At 49.4% G+C, this 15,989-nt stretch overlaps 1 protein-coding gene across 8 annotated transcripts in view; it reads right to left on the reverse strand.

Moving 5' to 3' along the window:
• The window catches only part of RIN2 (Ras and Rab interactor 2), a 219,659-nt gene that overhangs the window by 57,587 nt on the left and 146,083 nt on the right, over positions 1-15,989 (reverse strand). For 6 of the 8 annotated variants that reach the window (XM_032604441.1, XM_032604442.1, XM_032604444.1 and 3 more), the window contains one exon: positions 4,751-4,851. The exons of 1 other annotated variant lie outside the window; for it this stretch is intronic. In XM_032604441.1, the coding sequence (XP_032460332.1) occupies positions 4,751-4,851 (101 nt within the window). Of the gene's footprint in view, positions 1-4,351; positions 4,710-4,750; positions 4,852-15,989 lie in introns of those variants that run through there. One more of the 8 variants, XM_032604448.1, reaches the window with a different exon arrangement.

The following is a 15,989-nucleotide window of genomic DNA, read 5'->3' on the forward strand; positions in this document are numbered from 1 at the left end:
TCTTCAGTAAAACACCAGCAGAGGGCCTGGGGCGGAGCTAATCAGCTGCTCCCTTATTGGTAAACATTACAACAGCCTGTAACTCAGAACTGATGGAGGAAGCATGGCTGGAACACAGGGGCAAGGGGTTCTGGGCCCTCCCTCCGCTTTGCTAGGGAGGAAGCTTAAGGCCTATCACACCTCTTCAACTTTTTTTTTTTTTTTTTTTTTTGCGGTACGCGGGCCTCTCACTGTTGTGGCCTCTCCCATTGCGGAGCACAGGCTCCGGACGCGCAGGCTCAGCGGCCATGGCTCACGGACCCAGCCGCTCTGCGGCATGTGGGATCCTCCCGGACCGGGGCACGAACCCATGTCCCCTGCATCGGCAGGCGGACTCTCAACCACTGCGCCACCAGGGAAGCCCCTTTTTATTTTTTACGCACTAGCTGGGATCCCCTAATTGCTTTACGAGCGTGACGTCTTGTTTCTGCAAGAGGCTTCTGGTGCTTGAATACTTTTAGAATCTCAAAGGGGCTGGCATCTGTCACTTGTCCATTCACCAAACATTGACTGAGTGTATGCCATATGCCAGACACCATCCTGGGCACTGAAAACACAGAACTGAACAGAGACCAAATCCCTGCTCTCACAGAGCTTACTTTCTAGTGCTGGGAGTCAGAAGACACATGCTTAGGCAAGTGAATCTATGTCAGCTCCGTACAAGTTCTACAAATTAAGATAAAGCCAGGGGCTTCCCTGGTGGCGCAGTGGTTGAGAATCCACCTGCCAATGCAGGGGACACGGGTTTGAGCCCTGGTCTGGAAAGATCCCACATGCCGTGGAGCAACTAAGCCCGTGCACCACAACTACTGAGCCTGTGCTCTAGAGCCCGTGGGTCACAACTACTGAGCCCGCGTGCCTCAACTACTGAAGCTCACGTGCCTAGAGCCCGTGCTCTGCAACAAGAGAAGCCACTGCAACGAGAAGCCCGTGCTCTGCAACGAAGAGTAGCCCCCGCTCACCGCAACTAGAGAAAGCCCATGCACAGCCATGAAGACCCAACACAGCCAAAAATAAGTAAATTTATTTTTTTTAAAAAAAGATAAAGCCAGCTAAGGGGACAGAGGAAGGGAAGATCCATGGGTGATTGCTTCCTGGAGGAGAGGCATTCCAGGCAGAGGGAACAGGAGGTACAAAGGTCGGATGGGAGGAGCCTGCTTGGCCAGGAGCCGGGGTGCTGGAGCAGACAGGTAGAGGGGAAGACACTGTAAGAAGAGCCAGTGAGGACGGGGAGGGATCAGATCCCATAGGGCTGAAGGATTTTGGTTTTAAATGGAAAACTACTAAAGGGCTTTGAGCGGGAGTGCCGTGACTTGGATTCAGAGGAACTGAAGTCAGAGCATCCTCTCTGCTGCTTAGATAACAGCCCAGAGAAGGTGGGTCGGTGATGATGAATGAAGCAGGGGCACCAGGCAGGGATCTACTGCAGTGGTGGTGAGGGGTGGTCCGACCCTGGGTCTATCTTACGGGTAGAACTGCAAGGATCTGGAGGGGGAGGGCAAGGCGGTTATGAGAGAAGAGGCATCAGGGTTGATGCAAGGCCCAAATACCTGGAGGCAGGTTACTGGGATGGGGAAGACCAGGGAAGAAGCAGGTTTGTGAAGGGAAACCGAGGGCTTAGTCTCGGTCTTTGTAAGTTTGAGATGCTGAAGGTCAGGCTGAGTGGGCAGCTGGATGCAAACATCTGGATTCCAAGAGAGGACCAACGTAGGGAGAGATACAAGTTGGGAATCACCAACATATAGATAGGATCAAAGCCACAAGCCTGGATGAGATCGCACACAAAGTTACTCTAGAGATCTCTCTGTAGACAACATATTGTACTTACCACGTGCCAACACTGTGCTAACAATAAGTCCTTTACAGCTATTGACTCAATCGTCCTAACAACTTGGAGGTAAAGCTCCGCTATTATCCCCATCTTACTGATGTGGACACTAAGGCACTCACTCAGAGAGACAAGGGGACAGTGCAGAGGCCTCTGGGTACTCCAGGGTCAGGAGGGCAGGGAGACCAGGAGGAACCAGCCGGGACACTAGAAGCGGTGGCAGGTGAGGTGAGAGGAAGCCAGGGAGCATGGTGTCCCCAAAGCCTACAAGTTTCCCTGCAGGGGACAGGAGGTGGAAGCTGACCACTGGATGGAAGACAGGGACATCTTTGCTTTCACTAACCTGGTTCTGAAATTACTTTCCTCCCATTTCGAATGCAGGCAACAAATCCCAGTAGTTCTCTCAGCCCCTGAGACTCTGTCACCAGCAGCAGCCCTAGGTGCTTTCACTGTCGGTGCAGAAGTACCCTGTGTGCTCATCTCTGCTTCCAGATGACAGCAGTTCCTAGACCCACAGCCTCACTTGGCTTTTAAACATGTCAGTAAAGAAGTACCTATGCTGTGAAATCACACATGTTAAAAATCTGATCCTTGTATCCCAATACAACTGTTTCCCCTGTCAGCCTACATGTTTTATACCATGCATTTAAAATACCCTGAGAAGGGGTTCATGACACCAGGAAAGGTTTAAAGATCTCCAGCTCATCTCAATATTAACCACAGGTGAACAACCAAAAGCCACCGCAGGTTGGGGAACAGCAACCTAACCTAGGGCGCCAGCTTGGCACTTAACCTCGGATTCCACAAGCTAAGGAAGCCCAGACACTTCCTGATGACTGTGTCTGGGGCAGGTAAGGTTAGATCACAGCTCACAGGCACCCCCACCGAGGATGATGCCACGAAGACGACTGTGATGCATCCCTGCGGCCACCAGAACGTGCCCAGCCCAGGTATGGGGGATGGGCGGGGAATTGCTGCTTCTCTCTCCCGGGGTCTCACTTGAGACGACTCTGCTACCCCTACTCCTTCTCCTTCCCTCTCGTCTGCCCTTTGGGCTGCTCGGTGCCAGGCTGACCCGCTGTTTCCCTGGGACCACAGCTCTGCTCTGCCTTCACTTTGGAAGCAGCTCAGAGTGTTCCTCATCATACCCTGCCCCCGTCATCTGGCTCTCCTGACTTCTCTGCCGGGCAAAGTGGAGGGGTTAAAACAAAGTCACTGTTCCACGCTTCCGAACAATCAATAAGAGACCCCAGCACAGAAGCCACAGCCTCCTCAGGCTGGCTTTTTTTCCATGTCACATGGGTCCCACACCAGCAGAACGAGGGTCATGATGGAGCTTTCCTTTATAGGGTCATTAAGAGATTCAATGAGTTGGCAGCTGTAATGCACTTAGAACAGTGGCTGGCACGTGGTAAACACCATATACATCGTTAAATAAAGACAATCTTGACTTTTCTGATTCCCATTTTAAAAAAACCAAGGAAAACACCTTTTAAAATTCATAAATTCAGTGTTAACCAACAGAGCATTCAAGAATAACTGACATTAACCTGGGACAAAAAAAGGTATGGTGGAACGCTTACAGTCATTCTTAAATTTGAAAAGCTTAAAGGAGATGTTAAGGGTAAAGAGAGATCCTCTGGCTAAAAAAGTTCCACAGAGTTTGGAACTACTCTGAACATGGAGCAGAAAATCTCTAATCAAAGATCATTGTGCATTTGTCTAGTTTATGGGGGAAAAAATGAAACCACCAAAGCTGTTCACACCGAGATCAAGGGGAATCACACAATACCACGGCGAGGACCACCTGGTCTACCTCCGTCGTTTTTGTAGGAAGGAGAGGAAATGGAAGGCACGAGAATTTTCCACGGCTAAGGGGGAAATTCTCCAGAGAGGCAGGGTGTGGAAGTACCATCTCCCAGCTGCAGGGTGCCTCACGGGGAGTGCCAGCTCTCCCCTCCTCCAGGGCAGGAACAAGTCTGGCTGGTTTGAAGCTTGCCTGGATAACCAGAACCTGGTTCGTCTGCCTCTGCAGGACCCCTCCTGCCCGTCTCATGACTTGCAAGCAAAACCAACTCTGCAGATCTCACCGTTGCCCTGCACCCACCAGGCAACCTTGACTCCATTTCCCGAGAAAAGGGGGAAGCTGACAATGAATCTGGCCTCCGGGGCAGCAAGTGTCCATGCTGTTTCTGTACTGCTTATACTCTGTTGTCCTTGCTAGAAATGAACTAGAGCCTCCAAGAGCTGGAAGAGGTTTGGGGGATCTCCTCCGCCTGCCCCCCACCCCGACCTCTGCGCCCCCATTCTGCAGAAAAAGCCAGTCCCTAACTACCTACCTAGACCACGTGCAATGTGAGCACATTGTAACACATCTAACCAGTGCCTTCCTTAATCACTCACAACCACATCCGATTTCCAATACACTGGGCTGGATCGCATTTCGGGCTAAGGGCCACGGAAGGGGCTGGGGTTTTTTCTGACCTGAGAATGCAAAACGAGTCCATCCTCTTTAGTGCTCCCTTTAAACCTTCTGGAGACTGACACGGGCTACACTGAATTCTATTTTGCACACGGAGGATCCCACTGCGTTACTGTTTCCATCGTTGTGAGTAGGTGGATGTGACAGACAGAACTTTAGCTTTCCAGGTTCTGATGCCAGGAGGAATGGAGAAGGTGTAAAATTTAAGTGCCTTCACAGGGATTAACGGGAACCCGGACAACTGGTTCCTAGGCCACTCCCACCTCCTACAGAGAGCTTCTTCTGGAGCGGCTACCACACCCCAGCTCCCAAACCTGAGGGGTGACCGGAACGGCAGTCCTCGTGGCTAACAGGCTCACGTCGCCCCCATCACGCGCCCGACGCCTAATCGCCTCGGTCACCTGTGGGCTTCTGTGGGTCCCAGGCCATTTTCCAGGCTGACATCTGTCTGCACCATCTCCTGTTTCAGTTCTCCAATCTCCGAGGCGATTGTGTCAATGAGCTATTCAAAGACAAAAATAGTGTGACGTCAGGAAGTGGAAGAGGCGTGTGCAGAGCTGGGCAGCTTCAGCCGCTGCAATAGGAGCACAGAGATGACCACCTTTTTTTTTTTTAAATCCTGGCTTTGTGAATTTCCTTTACTCAGCTGCGGGGGCGGGGGGGGGGGGAGCAAAAAATAGAGAGGGAGGGAGCAGCTTCTTAGAAAGAGGAAGAACTTAGATTTCGGTATCGCCCTAAGAAAAAAATATTGACACCCAGTTTGGCTTCTCAACATGACTACAAAGAGGAATAAGTAAATCTTGGCAAAACCAGGCAGGCCTCAAAATTCATATTGCCAAAGTGAAAACTCCTAAAGGGTGCCCTGGGTTAAAATGTATACCATCCTTATTCTGGTTACAGAAAGAAGCCTATTTCAAAGATATATACACTTGGTAAATCAATTTCCAATGACTTTAAATTTATTTCTCGTCTTATTTTTTGCTTTCTTTCTTTCTTTATTTTCTTTCTTTTTTTTCTTTTCTTTTTTTTTGATGAGAAGATTGTTAGGGGAAAGGGAAGAGAGAGGGTTGTGTGGGGCTGGGAGCAGGTGAGTGGGCAGTCAGGGAGCCACAGGGGGAAGAGATGGGTAAATGTGTCCTCTTCTTGGAAAAGACTTGTGTGGGCTCGCTTCCCCGCCCACATGCCTGGAAGAGGCTACATCTGACCCTGAAGTTTGGTGTGAATTCTTGAGCACCCCCAACTGCTCATTCAAAAGCATCTTCACTGGTGCTAACCCGGCTCTGCGTGTGTGGAACAGAGGCTCTCAAAGTGTCACTGCTCATCCATTTTTTAAAAATGTAGTTAATTACTTCACATAAATGTTGCTTATGTCAACATGTAATCAATTACTGTTTTAAAATAAATATTTAAAATTTTTTCTTCATTTATTTCGTAATACAGCAAGTCCGCTACATACGAATGAGTTTCATTCCGAGAGCGTGTTGGTAAGTCCCATTTGTTCGCTAAGTCCAACAAAGTTAGCCTAGGTACCCAACTAACACAATTGGCTACATACCGCTGCTTTTACGCTTGCTTCCGGACATCCTGGGCTTGAAATAAAGATACTGTACTACCGTACTCTATACAGTACTGTACAGTAAAGTACACAAAAGCACAACCACTTCTAGAGGATGCACGCACATGACAATGTACACCAGACACGTGAACTAACTTATGTGACTGGGCGTGTGAACGCACGTTTGCATCTTTGAAAGTTCGCAACATGAAGGTTCATATGTAGGGGACTTACGGTACAGCAGGTATCTATAGATATAATACACATGAACACAAGCAGTTTGTAGGGCCCTTCATAATTTTTAACAGTGTGAAGGGGTCCTGGGATTTATAAAACGCTTGAGAATCACTGTTTTGGCTAAAGACAGGTGTCGTCTTGCCTCAAGCAGCTTTCATCCCACCCAGACTCTGGCAGCAAATTTCATTTTGAGCCTAGAGACTGTTCCAAAATGTTGACGTCCATCTATTCATTCATTCATTCATAACTTTATGGCTACCCACTTCCTGCCGTGCACTGCAAGTGTAGAGTACGGTTGACAGTCCTCACGGAGATGATATTCTGGTGGGACACAGACCAGAGCACTGAGCACTGAGCAGTTCCAGAATGAAAAGAGAGTCAAGTGATGTTGCAGGGAGCAGCTAAAGGGCCACCCTAGCTACGGCGGGGTGGTCAGGACAGGTTTTCCAGGAAGTGATGGAGCCCTGAATGACAAGAGAGCCATGAAAAGATCAAGGGAAGAGCCATCCACACAGAGTCCCAGAGGTTAGGGAGGCATGTGGAAGGGTGCAGTCTGCCTGCGACCAGACCTTGTCCGCTTTCTAGATCATGGTACCCTTGGATTTGAGTTTTCAACTGAGAACCATTGGAGGGCTTTAGTGGGGGAATGGCATTTTACCTGTTTTACGTTCTAAAAAGATCCCCTTGACTGTGGGTTAGAGACGGTTTGTAAGGAGAAGCAGCAAAACTAGTTAGGAGGCAACTGCAATGGTCCAGCCAAGAGGTGATGGTGGCTTTGGTCAAAGTGGCAGCAGAGGAATTAGAAAGGAAGGGGGGAAATCCAGGAACAACTGGACACGGAAATTAATGTAAGTTGATGGGCTGAACGTGGCGGTGGGGAAAGAAAAGAATCAAGGACAACTCCTAAGTTGTTGGCTTGAGCAATTAGAGAGATGACAGTGCCCTTGACTGAGATGGGAAAAAATGGGGAAGGATTAGATTTGAGGAGGAAATCAAGCTGGACACTGTGCAGGTTAAGGTTTTTTGGGGTTTTTTTTTTTTTTTGCGGTACGTGGGCCTCTTACTGTTGTGGCCTCTCCCGTTGCGGAGCACAGGCTCCAGACGTGCCGGCTCCGGACGCGCAGACTCAGTGGCCATGGCTCACGGGCCCAGCCGCTCCGCGGCATGTGGGATCCTCCCGGACCGGGGCACGAACCCGTGTCCCCTGCATCGACAGGCAGACTCACCCACTGCACCACCAGGGAAGCCCCAGGTTAGTTTTAACTGGAGTTGCTTATTGGCCATCAATTAAATGTATTAAGTGGCTTTTGATATGAAGGGTGGAACAACCTGTACGTTTGGAAGTCACTGGAATAGGTGTTAGTGTTTCAAAGTCCTGTGACAAGGAGAGATTACCTAAGGGGGCGGGGAAGTTAGAGAAGGGGCCCCAGCAAACAGCTCTGTGCATTCCCAATACTTAGAAGTCAGGGGACAGGAGACCAGCCAAGTCCATCCCCTTCGTGTGTGACTGGGGTGCAGGCTGTAGGTGGAGCTTCTGGAAGCACTGGGGCCTTGGGAAAGAAGACCAGGAGATCTTTACACACAGTCCAGTGGCACAGATTAAAAAGTCTGGCAATGCCAAATACTCGAGGATGTGGGAAAACAAACCCTCACGTGTTGCTGGAGGAGCGTTTGGAGAGCACTTTGGAGAGTGACGTGCAGTTTCTTGTAGAGCTGGAGATACACAGACCTGCATACGTACTACATACGAGAGAAACTCGTGCACATGGGTGCAGGGGGACCTTGAGAAGAATATTGGCTGTACCGCCATGTGTAAGAAAACCAAATTATAAGCACCTAAAATGTCCATCAATTGGAGAATGGATAAATGGAGGGATAGAATACTACATGGCAGTTAAAATTAATGAACCAGATTATATGGATCAACACATATATAGACATAAAAACTCAAAAAAGTTTCATAAAAGCGAAAACAAAAAAGGTTGAAAAGGATTACACTCAGTACATGAGGTGTAAATCCAGGCCAAAATTGTACTATTGAGGGTTTGTAGATATACACATAAATAAGAGACAACTGCAAGATGCAGTACGGGGTTATCATCCTAAACCTCAGGAAGAGAAGTGGATGGAGGTGAGCACAGGTAGAGGGGCTCAACCTCTGGCAACTTTTCATTTCTTAAAGCAACATGACAAAATGATGAGATTTGACGGAGCTAGTGATGTGTGTTTTAGTATCATGTGTGATCTTCTGTATGTTTAAACGACTTCATCATCAAAATTATTAGGAAAATAAGAAAAAGGGTGGATGCGTATGAAAATGGAAAAAAGGAAGAACTAAAACGGTGGGAGGAGTGGGGTGAGCTTGGTAGGTCCCCCCTCCCATTCTAGGCCATGGCTGGGGTCCTGGACAGGAGCGCCACACACAGCCCATGAGGGACACACAGGACAGACAGGCCTGCCCTGGGGAGGCCCAGCCTCGGGCTCGGGCAAGCCTTGGCCTCCGGCAAACCTCGGAGGAAAGATTCCCACTGCAGAGCATTCAGCCTCTCCGCCCTCAGTCCCCTTCACGGCCACAACGGTGATCTGAATGTCAAAATCCCAAATGGCTTTCCCCAGGAAAAGCAGCTGACCCGCTCCGGCCAGGCTGTTTTGTCCCAAACACACACTACAAACTGTGGTTTCCACTCAGCCGCACTTGGATGGCAAGTCACAGGTAATACTGCTTATCTGTAAAGCAGAGGGAGGCGTGGTGATCCCAAGACACAAAGGTGGGTGATGACAGAGGTTGCCCCTGGCTGGATGGCTATGGGGACTCTTCAGGCCAGATGAGGGCTTTTCAGCCTTCCATCCCTTTCGACCCCAACTCATCCACCTGACAGCACAGATTTACCCGACAAATGGACCAGAGGCTAGGGGTCCAGAGCCAGGCCTGCCTCAGAGTGACCTGTTTATACGCCAGCCAGGCCCCTCCAAAAGTAAGAGTCATCCTGAAATCTCTGCCATCCCCTGAGGTCAGCCCAGATGTCACTGATGGGATTTGAGCTGTTCCCACACATTGTCCCCAGATACACGTGTGTGTGTGTGTGTGTGACTGGTTTTAATTCCTGCAGATGTTTGACCTCAACCCTGTGCTCTCATGTTCTTCCAGATTTGAGGCCTTGAGGGCAAACAGAGATAACTTACCACCCACCAAAAGGGACCAGTTTGAACCTAAGTTTTAGCCTTTTCCCATGTTAAAGCCAACAGTGGTTTCAATACATGCGCTTTATCCAAGTCAGTGCTGCCTCATCAAAATTTCTCCAAACCCACTTACACAACTCGAAACCCCAACACATCCTGGTCCCTGTCGAGAATTCCTTCAAGGGGGAAGGGGCTGCCTAAGCATGTGCCCAGCTGGGAAGCCAGCGCTTCTGTCCACAACCCTGATTGGCTGCCCAGGACATGCCGTGGACACCTGGGAAGGCGGCAACAGAGTCAAAGGGCTGTTCCTCAGTGAATCATCTCCAGAGATGGGCCATCAGGTTTCAGGGCACTGAGCTGGTGAGACAGTAGTTCTTGCACTAAGACACAGCAGGTGTGATCCATCTCTCCAGAAAGCTCCACAGGCAGTGACACAGTCAGGGCAACGGCAGAACCCGCCCTGATAGAGCCAGGGCACTGCCTGTGTCCGCCACGCCCCCTTGGGAGACGGGGCTGGTGTGTTGGACGTACGAGCAGGACGAGCCCTTCTGCAAGCCGCCACAGGGGGAACCAAGCCAGGGGTTGGGTCTCTGGGTCCCTCCCTCATTCTGCTCAGAAAGCCAGCACCCCGGGGGCCCCAACACAAAGCACAGGAAGTGCTCACCTAGGCGATTTTCACACTCTCCGGCAACCAGGCCAAGGGCAGGAGAAGAATTCGGGAAGTCCCAGGTTCTTTCCCGACATCACACCCAGGACTCGGCCTGGACAAGGCGGGACCTGCCGGGCTCTAGCCTGGTACAGGAGTCTACGCTGATGTGGACCACTCTGTAATCACTCTGGGTAACGTCCCAGTCGGCGGGACCCTCACCTTCGGGGCCACACTTCCAGCAGCAGCGTGCACAGTGTGGAGGGCAGCCAGCTTCCAGACACTCCCGGGTGGTCTGGCAGCAAGGAGGGGTGGTGAGCGCCCCAGCTGGAGCTCGGAAAGACCTGCCTTCAAATCCCACCTCGGCCTCCCGTCAGCTGAGTCCTGAACCCATCTGGGCCCACTCATCCCTGGACCCTGGATGCTTTGGGGGAGAGAGTTGGATGATTAAATAGGATGACGACATTAAAACATTCTGCGGCATGCCCCTAAATGCTCTCGCATCCTCTTCCTAGTTAAATTCTCTCTTTATATCAATGGTGACCTGCTAGGAAGCAGAGAGCTGATAAAGCTGACACTTAAAACGGACTCACACACCTCCCAGCCTGCAAAGAGGCCATTTCATCCCAGCAGCCGACAGGATCTACAAAAGACCAGTGTTCGCAGACTCCAACCCTCCTTCTGCCTGTCTGCCCAGAAGTCTCTCATCTCGAGATCTGCCCACTAGATGTCAATTTCCACCACCGACTGGGAGAGAAGCTGCTGTCTGCCACCCCTGCTTGCAGGGCAGGCTGGAGGGAGGGAAAAGGGAGGGACTCCAAACCTTGTTTTCTTTCTTTCAGGGTTAGATAAAAGGAGAAAAAATTCTCTTGAAGGTCAAGTAAAAATAAAACGAGAAAGTACTTATAGAGCAAGTTCTGATACAGCGCTCTTGGAATTCCAGGACCAACTCAGGAATGTTACCCGTGGTTCTGAAAAGGATGTGCCACTGAAAGATGAAGACTTGAAACCTAGGGTGTGGGAAAAGTCAAGTGCTTGGCCCTTAGCCACGGAATTTCTATTCCCCAAGTGCATCAACTTGGCCTTGGGGTATGATTGGCCTTTACAATCCTATCAGCTTTGTGGGATTAGACCCAGCTCCAGGTCATGAACAACCACTGACCCTGACAACTGCCTTTCCTGTCTGCTTCTGCTGAGCTGGAGAAGGCTCCTGGTCTTGCGGGCACACCCCATGCTGGAGTTTTTCTGAAGCAGTCTGGAAAATAATGGACTTCCTACAAACTTTCAAATGACCTTTGCCCCCAGGAACTGTCACCATGGAAACAAAGAAGTAATGAAAGCTGCTTCCCTTCACCTGCAGAGGAGTGTCTGGGGAATAATGTTGGAGCATCTCGGAACCTGCCCTTTTCTTGTTTTGCTTTTACTCTGTGTGTGTCACGTCTCCCAAGAGTGTTTGCATTTACATTTTTGAAATTTAATTAAAATTACAAACATAATACATTCCCATGAAAAAACACAGATTATTGTAGTTGTAGATGAAGAGTGTTGCCTGTCGTATCAGTAAACAAAGGATGTCAAGGGCCATCAGCCAGCAGCCACTGCAGTTCCCTGACTGTGCACACCTGAGGGGACTCCAGGATAGTGGTCCCTAGATAGCTACGGTGCAGTACCGAGGGAATGGTGTCAATGAGCCCAGACTCTTGCATCCTTCCCAGAGGAGAAGTGCTAATTTCATTAATCTGAGATGTCTGTTTTTTTCTTTAATGAACAGTAATCTTTTGATGTTCAGACATACTTGTTCTTTTTTGCAAAAAACTCCTATATATCTGGCTCCTCCCTGACCTCTCTGGGAACAGTCCCTCAGAGGTTATCACCTCAGGATGTCCACCGAATAAAATATAATTCTCAACTTTTAGGTTGTTGCATTTTTTTTCAGTCCACATAGTTAAAACTAATCTCCCTCAGGACTTCCCTGGCAGTCCAGTGGTTAAGACTGCAACGCTCCCAATGCAGGGGGCATTGGTTCGAGTCCCTGGCCGGGAACTAAAGATCCTGCGTGTCGCACGGCATCAGCCAAAAACAAACAAAACTAATCTCCCTTGACTAACACCTATAATCCCACCTACTCAGAGGGAACCACAGCGATCAGTTTTGTATGTATCACTCTTAGATGTTATCACTGTGTGCTTTTTCTACCAGATGGAATCGTACTGATGTATTGTCCTATACCTTGGTTTACACTCATTCACCCAAGGAAGGTCTTGTGGGATTTATCCATGTTGATACACGGAAACCTGGTTCATTCATTTTAAGTGGGAGTGGTTTCCACCAGAGGGATAAACCATGCAGAGGAATATACCATGTATCCATTCTTTCTTTTTTTTTTTTGGCTGCATTGGTCTTCGTTGCTCCACACAGCCTTCTCGTTGCGGTGGCTTCTCTTGTGGAGCATGGGCTCTAGAGTGAAGCCTCATAGTTGTGGCGTGTGGGCTCAGTAAGTTGTGGCTCACGGGCTCTAGAGTGTAGGCTCAGTAGTTGTGGCATATGGGCTTAGTTGCTCCGTGGCATGTGGGATCTTCCCAGACCAGGGATTGAACCCGTGTCCCCTCCATTGACGGGCAGATTCTTAACCATTGCGCCACCAGGGAAGTCCTATCCATTCTATCTTGATAGATGCTTAGGTCGTTTCCAATACATTGCTGTCACAATCCTTACCATAATGAACAGCCCTGTGTATTGTGTGAAACCTCAGAGAAAATGCCAGTTCTAGGCACGTAATAGGTTGAGATGCTACCACGTGGCTCTCTCCCGGGTCCGTGTCCAGCTACAGTGCCTCCACCTTCTTTGAAAACATCCACCTCACTTAGTGTTTGCTGGTATCAGACATTCTAAGCTTGGCTAATCTGATGAGTACAAAGTGGCTTTTATTGTCTTAATGTGCTTTGCCCAGATTATATGTGTCAGGGAGGAATAAACTTTCCTCTACCCTTCTAGGTTCTTCTGGCTGGTCTAAGAGTTAAGAACTAAACTAAATTAAATAATTAAAATGAGAACAGACTCACAGCAGAAAATCAAACAGAAGTTTAATAACATGTACACAGGGGAGAGACCCAGAGAGACCTGAGTAACTCGCCCAAATGCCAAAACCTTTATATACCACCTTCAGCTCAAGACAAAAGAGGATGTTGGGAGAGTGGTTTGGGGTTTCAAGGCGGAGGAGGCAGTTCACATGAGATGGAACCAGCAGATGTTTGGGAAACAAAGGGTTTGCTGGGCCCTGCAGAGACAATGGGAACCCAGAGAGGAGTATGAACCAGACTTCCTGTCCACCACCTCGTTCATATTAGAGGTATTTATGGTGACGGGCTCCCTTCCTGGAACAAGGTCCTCTATCTGCATTCTTTAGGCAGTTTAGGGGGAAGGTCCAAAGGTTCTTCCTGAGGTGTTTTTTTTTTTTTAATATTTATTTTATTCATTTATTTTGGCTGTGCACGGGTCTTAGTTGTGGCATGGAGCACTCCTTAGTTGCGGCAATGCAATGCAGTATCTAGTTCCCTAACCAGGGATCAAACCTGGGCCCCCTGCATTGGAAGTGCGGATTCTTACCCACTGGACCACCAGGGAAGTCCCCTTCCTGAGTCTTTTGGGTGACTGTCTTCAACTCTAAATAATCTGCATGCCAAAGAGATATTTTGGGGTGGCAACTTTTTCTCCCCTACCTATTTTTGTTGTCTATTTGTATTTCTTCCTCGGAAGGATTGCCTGTTCATTTATTTGTTGCCGTTTTGGGGTTTCTTGATTTTTCTTAAGTTGTGTAAGTTGTGGATATGAATCCATTGTCTCAAATATTTAAAAGATTTCCTCTCATCCTGCGTCTCTGTCTTTTACGTTTCGTTAAACTTTCAATGCTGATAGAATCAAAAGTTCCTTACGGTTCTTGCTGACTAAACTTTGCTAGGAAGACATACCTTATCTTGAAGTAATAAAGTCTCCTCTGTTTTATGCTAAGACACACATAGTTTTCCTATGTACATATGATGTATTTGTTTATTTGTAGGCCTTTCATCCACCTGGACTTAATTCTGAGTGTGCTGTGAAGTCAGGACGAGGAGGTGAGGAGATGTCTATAGTAAGGCCAGGGCTGGTAACCCATGCCCCCCAGTCCCCCGCCCCTAAACCCTGGCCCTGGGATGCCTACGGCTGCCCCAAGGTGCCTTCTGCTGACCAAAGAATGTGACCAGAAGGCTGCTTTTCCTCAATTTGCCCAAAGGCTGGGGGTGGCCCACAAGGCATGAGCTCTGCCCTGGATTTTTCATTCCAAATGGAAAGCCAAAGGCTGCCGCAGTATTTATGCCACAGTCCCTACTAGCCCTGCTGATCCAAAACGGCCCCTTAACCACAATCAGAACCTTCCCATTTACCAAAAAACAACACACACTACCTTTTTATCCCACTTTCTCCTTTGGAATTAAAAAAAATACAGCCTATCTCCAACACACTCACGTAGAAGAAAAGCTGACAAGCAATCCACCCCTCCCCATCCTCTGAGTTAAGTGAATGGTTTGACACGAGTGACTTTCTGTTTTTAGCACAAAGCAGTAAAGAGCAGTATTTAGAAGAAACAAACACAAGTGAATAACTGAATATTTAAAAGCAGAATTTTGGCTAAAGGCCCGGCTTCAAATTCCTTTGGCTCTGCTAATTCAAGCAAGGCATCCTTGAGGAAATAATTTGACCCCTTAAATTTTCTCATCCATGAACTGAGGACACTCTGAGGCCTGCTTCTCAGGGCTGTTTAAGAGTCCCAGGAGGTGGGCTCCCCTGGTGGCGCAGTGGTTGAGAGTCCGCCTGCCGATGCAGGGGACACGGGTTCGTGCCCAGTTCCGGGAAGATCCCACGTGCCGCGGAGCGGCTGGGCCCGTGAGCCATGGCTGCTGGGCCTGCGCGTCCAGAGCCTGTGCTCCGCAGCGGGAGAGGCCACAGCAGTGAAAGGCCCGCGTACTGCAAAAAAAAAAAAAAAAAAAGAGTCCCAGGAGGTGCTGCAGGCCAAGTCCGCAGCAGACGGGCACCTTTAGTGTTTGTCCGTGGGGAGGGGAGAGGGCTTAGCGATGTACACCACCACCGTCGGAGGACAGAAAAGTGAGAGTCTGGTTTAAGGCGTGCCAGAAGTATGGGCTGGGGTTAAGGATGCGGTATGTGCTGGCTGATTGTACCTGCTGGGGATGCCGGTCCTGCGGCAATAACCACGAGGGAGCCCTCCACGTGCTATGTCCTCCCGGGCACCTGAATTCCACGGGGCTTGTTAGGGGCCTGATAAGCATGGATGTACTTGGTTTTTGTTTTTTTTTAAATAAATTTATTTATCTTTGGCTGCGTTGGGTCTTCGTTGCTGTGCGTGGACTTTCTCTAGTTGCAGCGAGCGGGGGCTACTCTTCATTGTGGTGCGCAGGCTTCTCATCGTGGTGGCTTCTCTTGTTGCAGAGCACGGGCTCTAGGTGTGGGGGCTTCAGTAGTTGTGGCTCGTGGGCTCAGTAGTTATGGCACACAGGCTTAGTTGCTCTGCAGCATGTGGGATCTTCCCCGGACCAGGTCTCGAAGCCATGTCCCCTGCATTAGCAGGCAGATTCTTAACCACTGAGCCACCAGGGAAGTCCAGCATGGATGTACTTTGAATGGGTAGAAATATTTGAAATTCGGGGAGACCCAATCAGTACTGGTGCCCCTTATGTGCACTGGTACTCCTTGCAGGACCTCATCGAGGGACAAGGCTTTGGTAGCGTTTAGCCTTTTGGGCCTTCCCCACATCTGAAGAGCCCTGCAAACATCAGGCTGCACAGTGGCCTCCCCCGAGACTGGTGCTTCTGCCAGACACTTTAGGTGCTTCCCCAACGCCTTCAGGGGACGGGAACTGGCCCTCCACGGCCAGCCCCAAGTCCCTTGTCGGAGGACGGAACCTGCTTTGTCTGGTGCACAGAGACCCAGAAGGGCCCTCAGAGTCAGTTCTGGACCACTGACTGATGGG

The sequence above is a fragment of the Phocoena sinus genome, chromosome 15 (assembly GCF_008692025.1).
Source record: "Phocoena sinus isolate mPhoSin1 chromosome 15, mPhoSin1.pri, whole genome shotgun sequence".
Lineage (NCBI taxonomy): Eukaryota > Metazoa > Chordata > Mammalia > Artiodactyla > Phocoenidae > Phocoena > Phocoena sinus.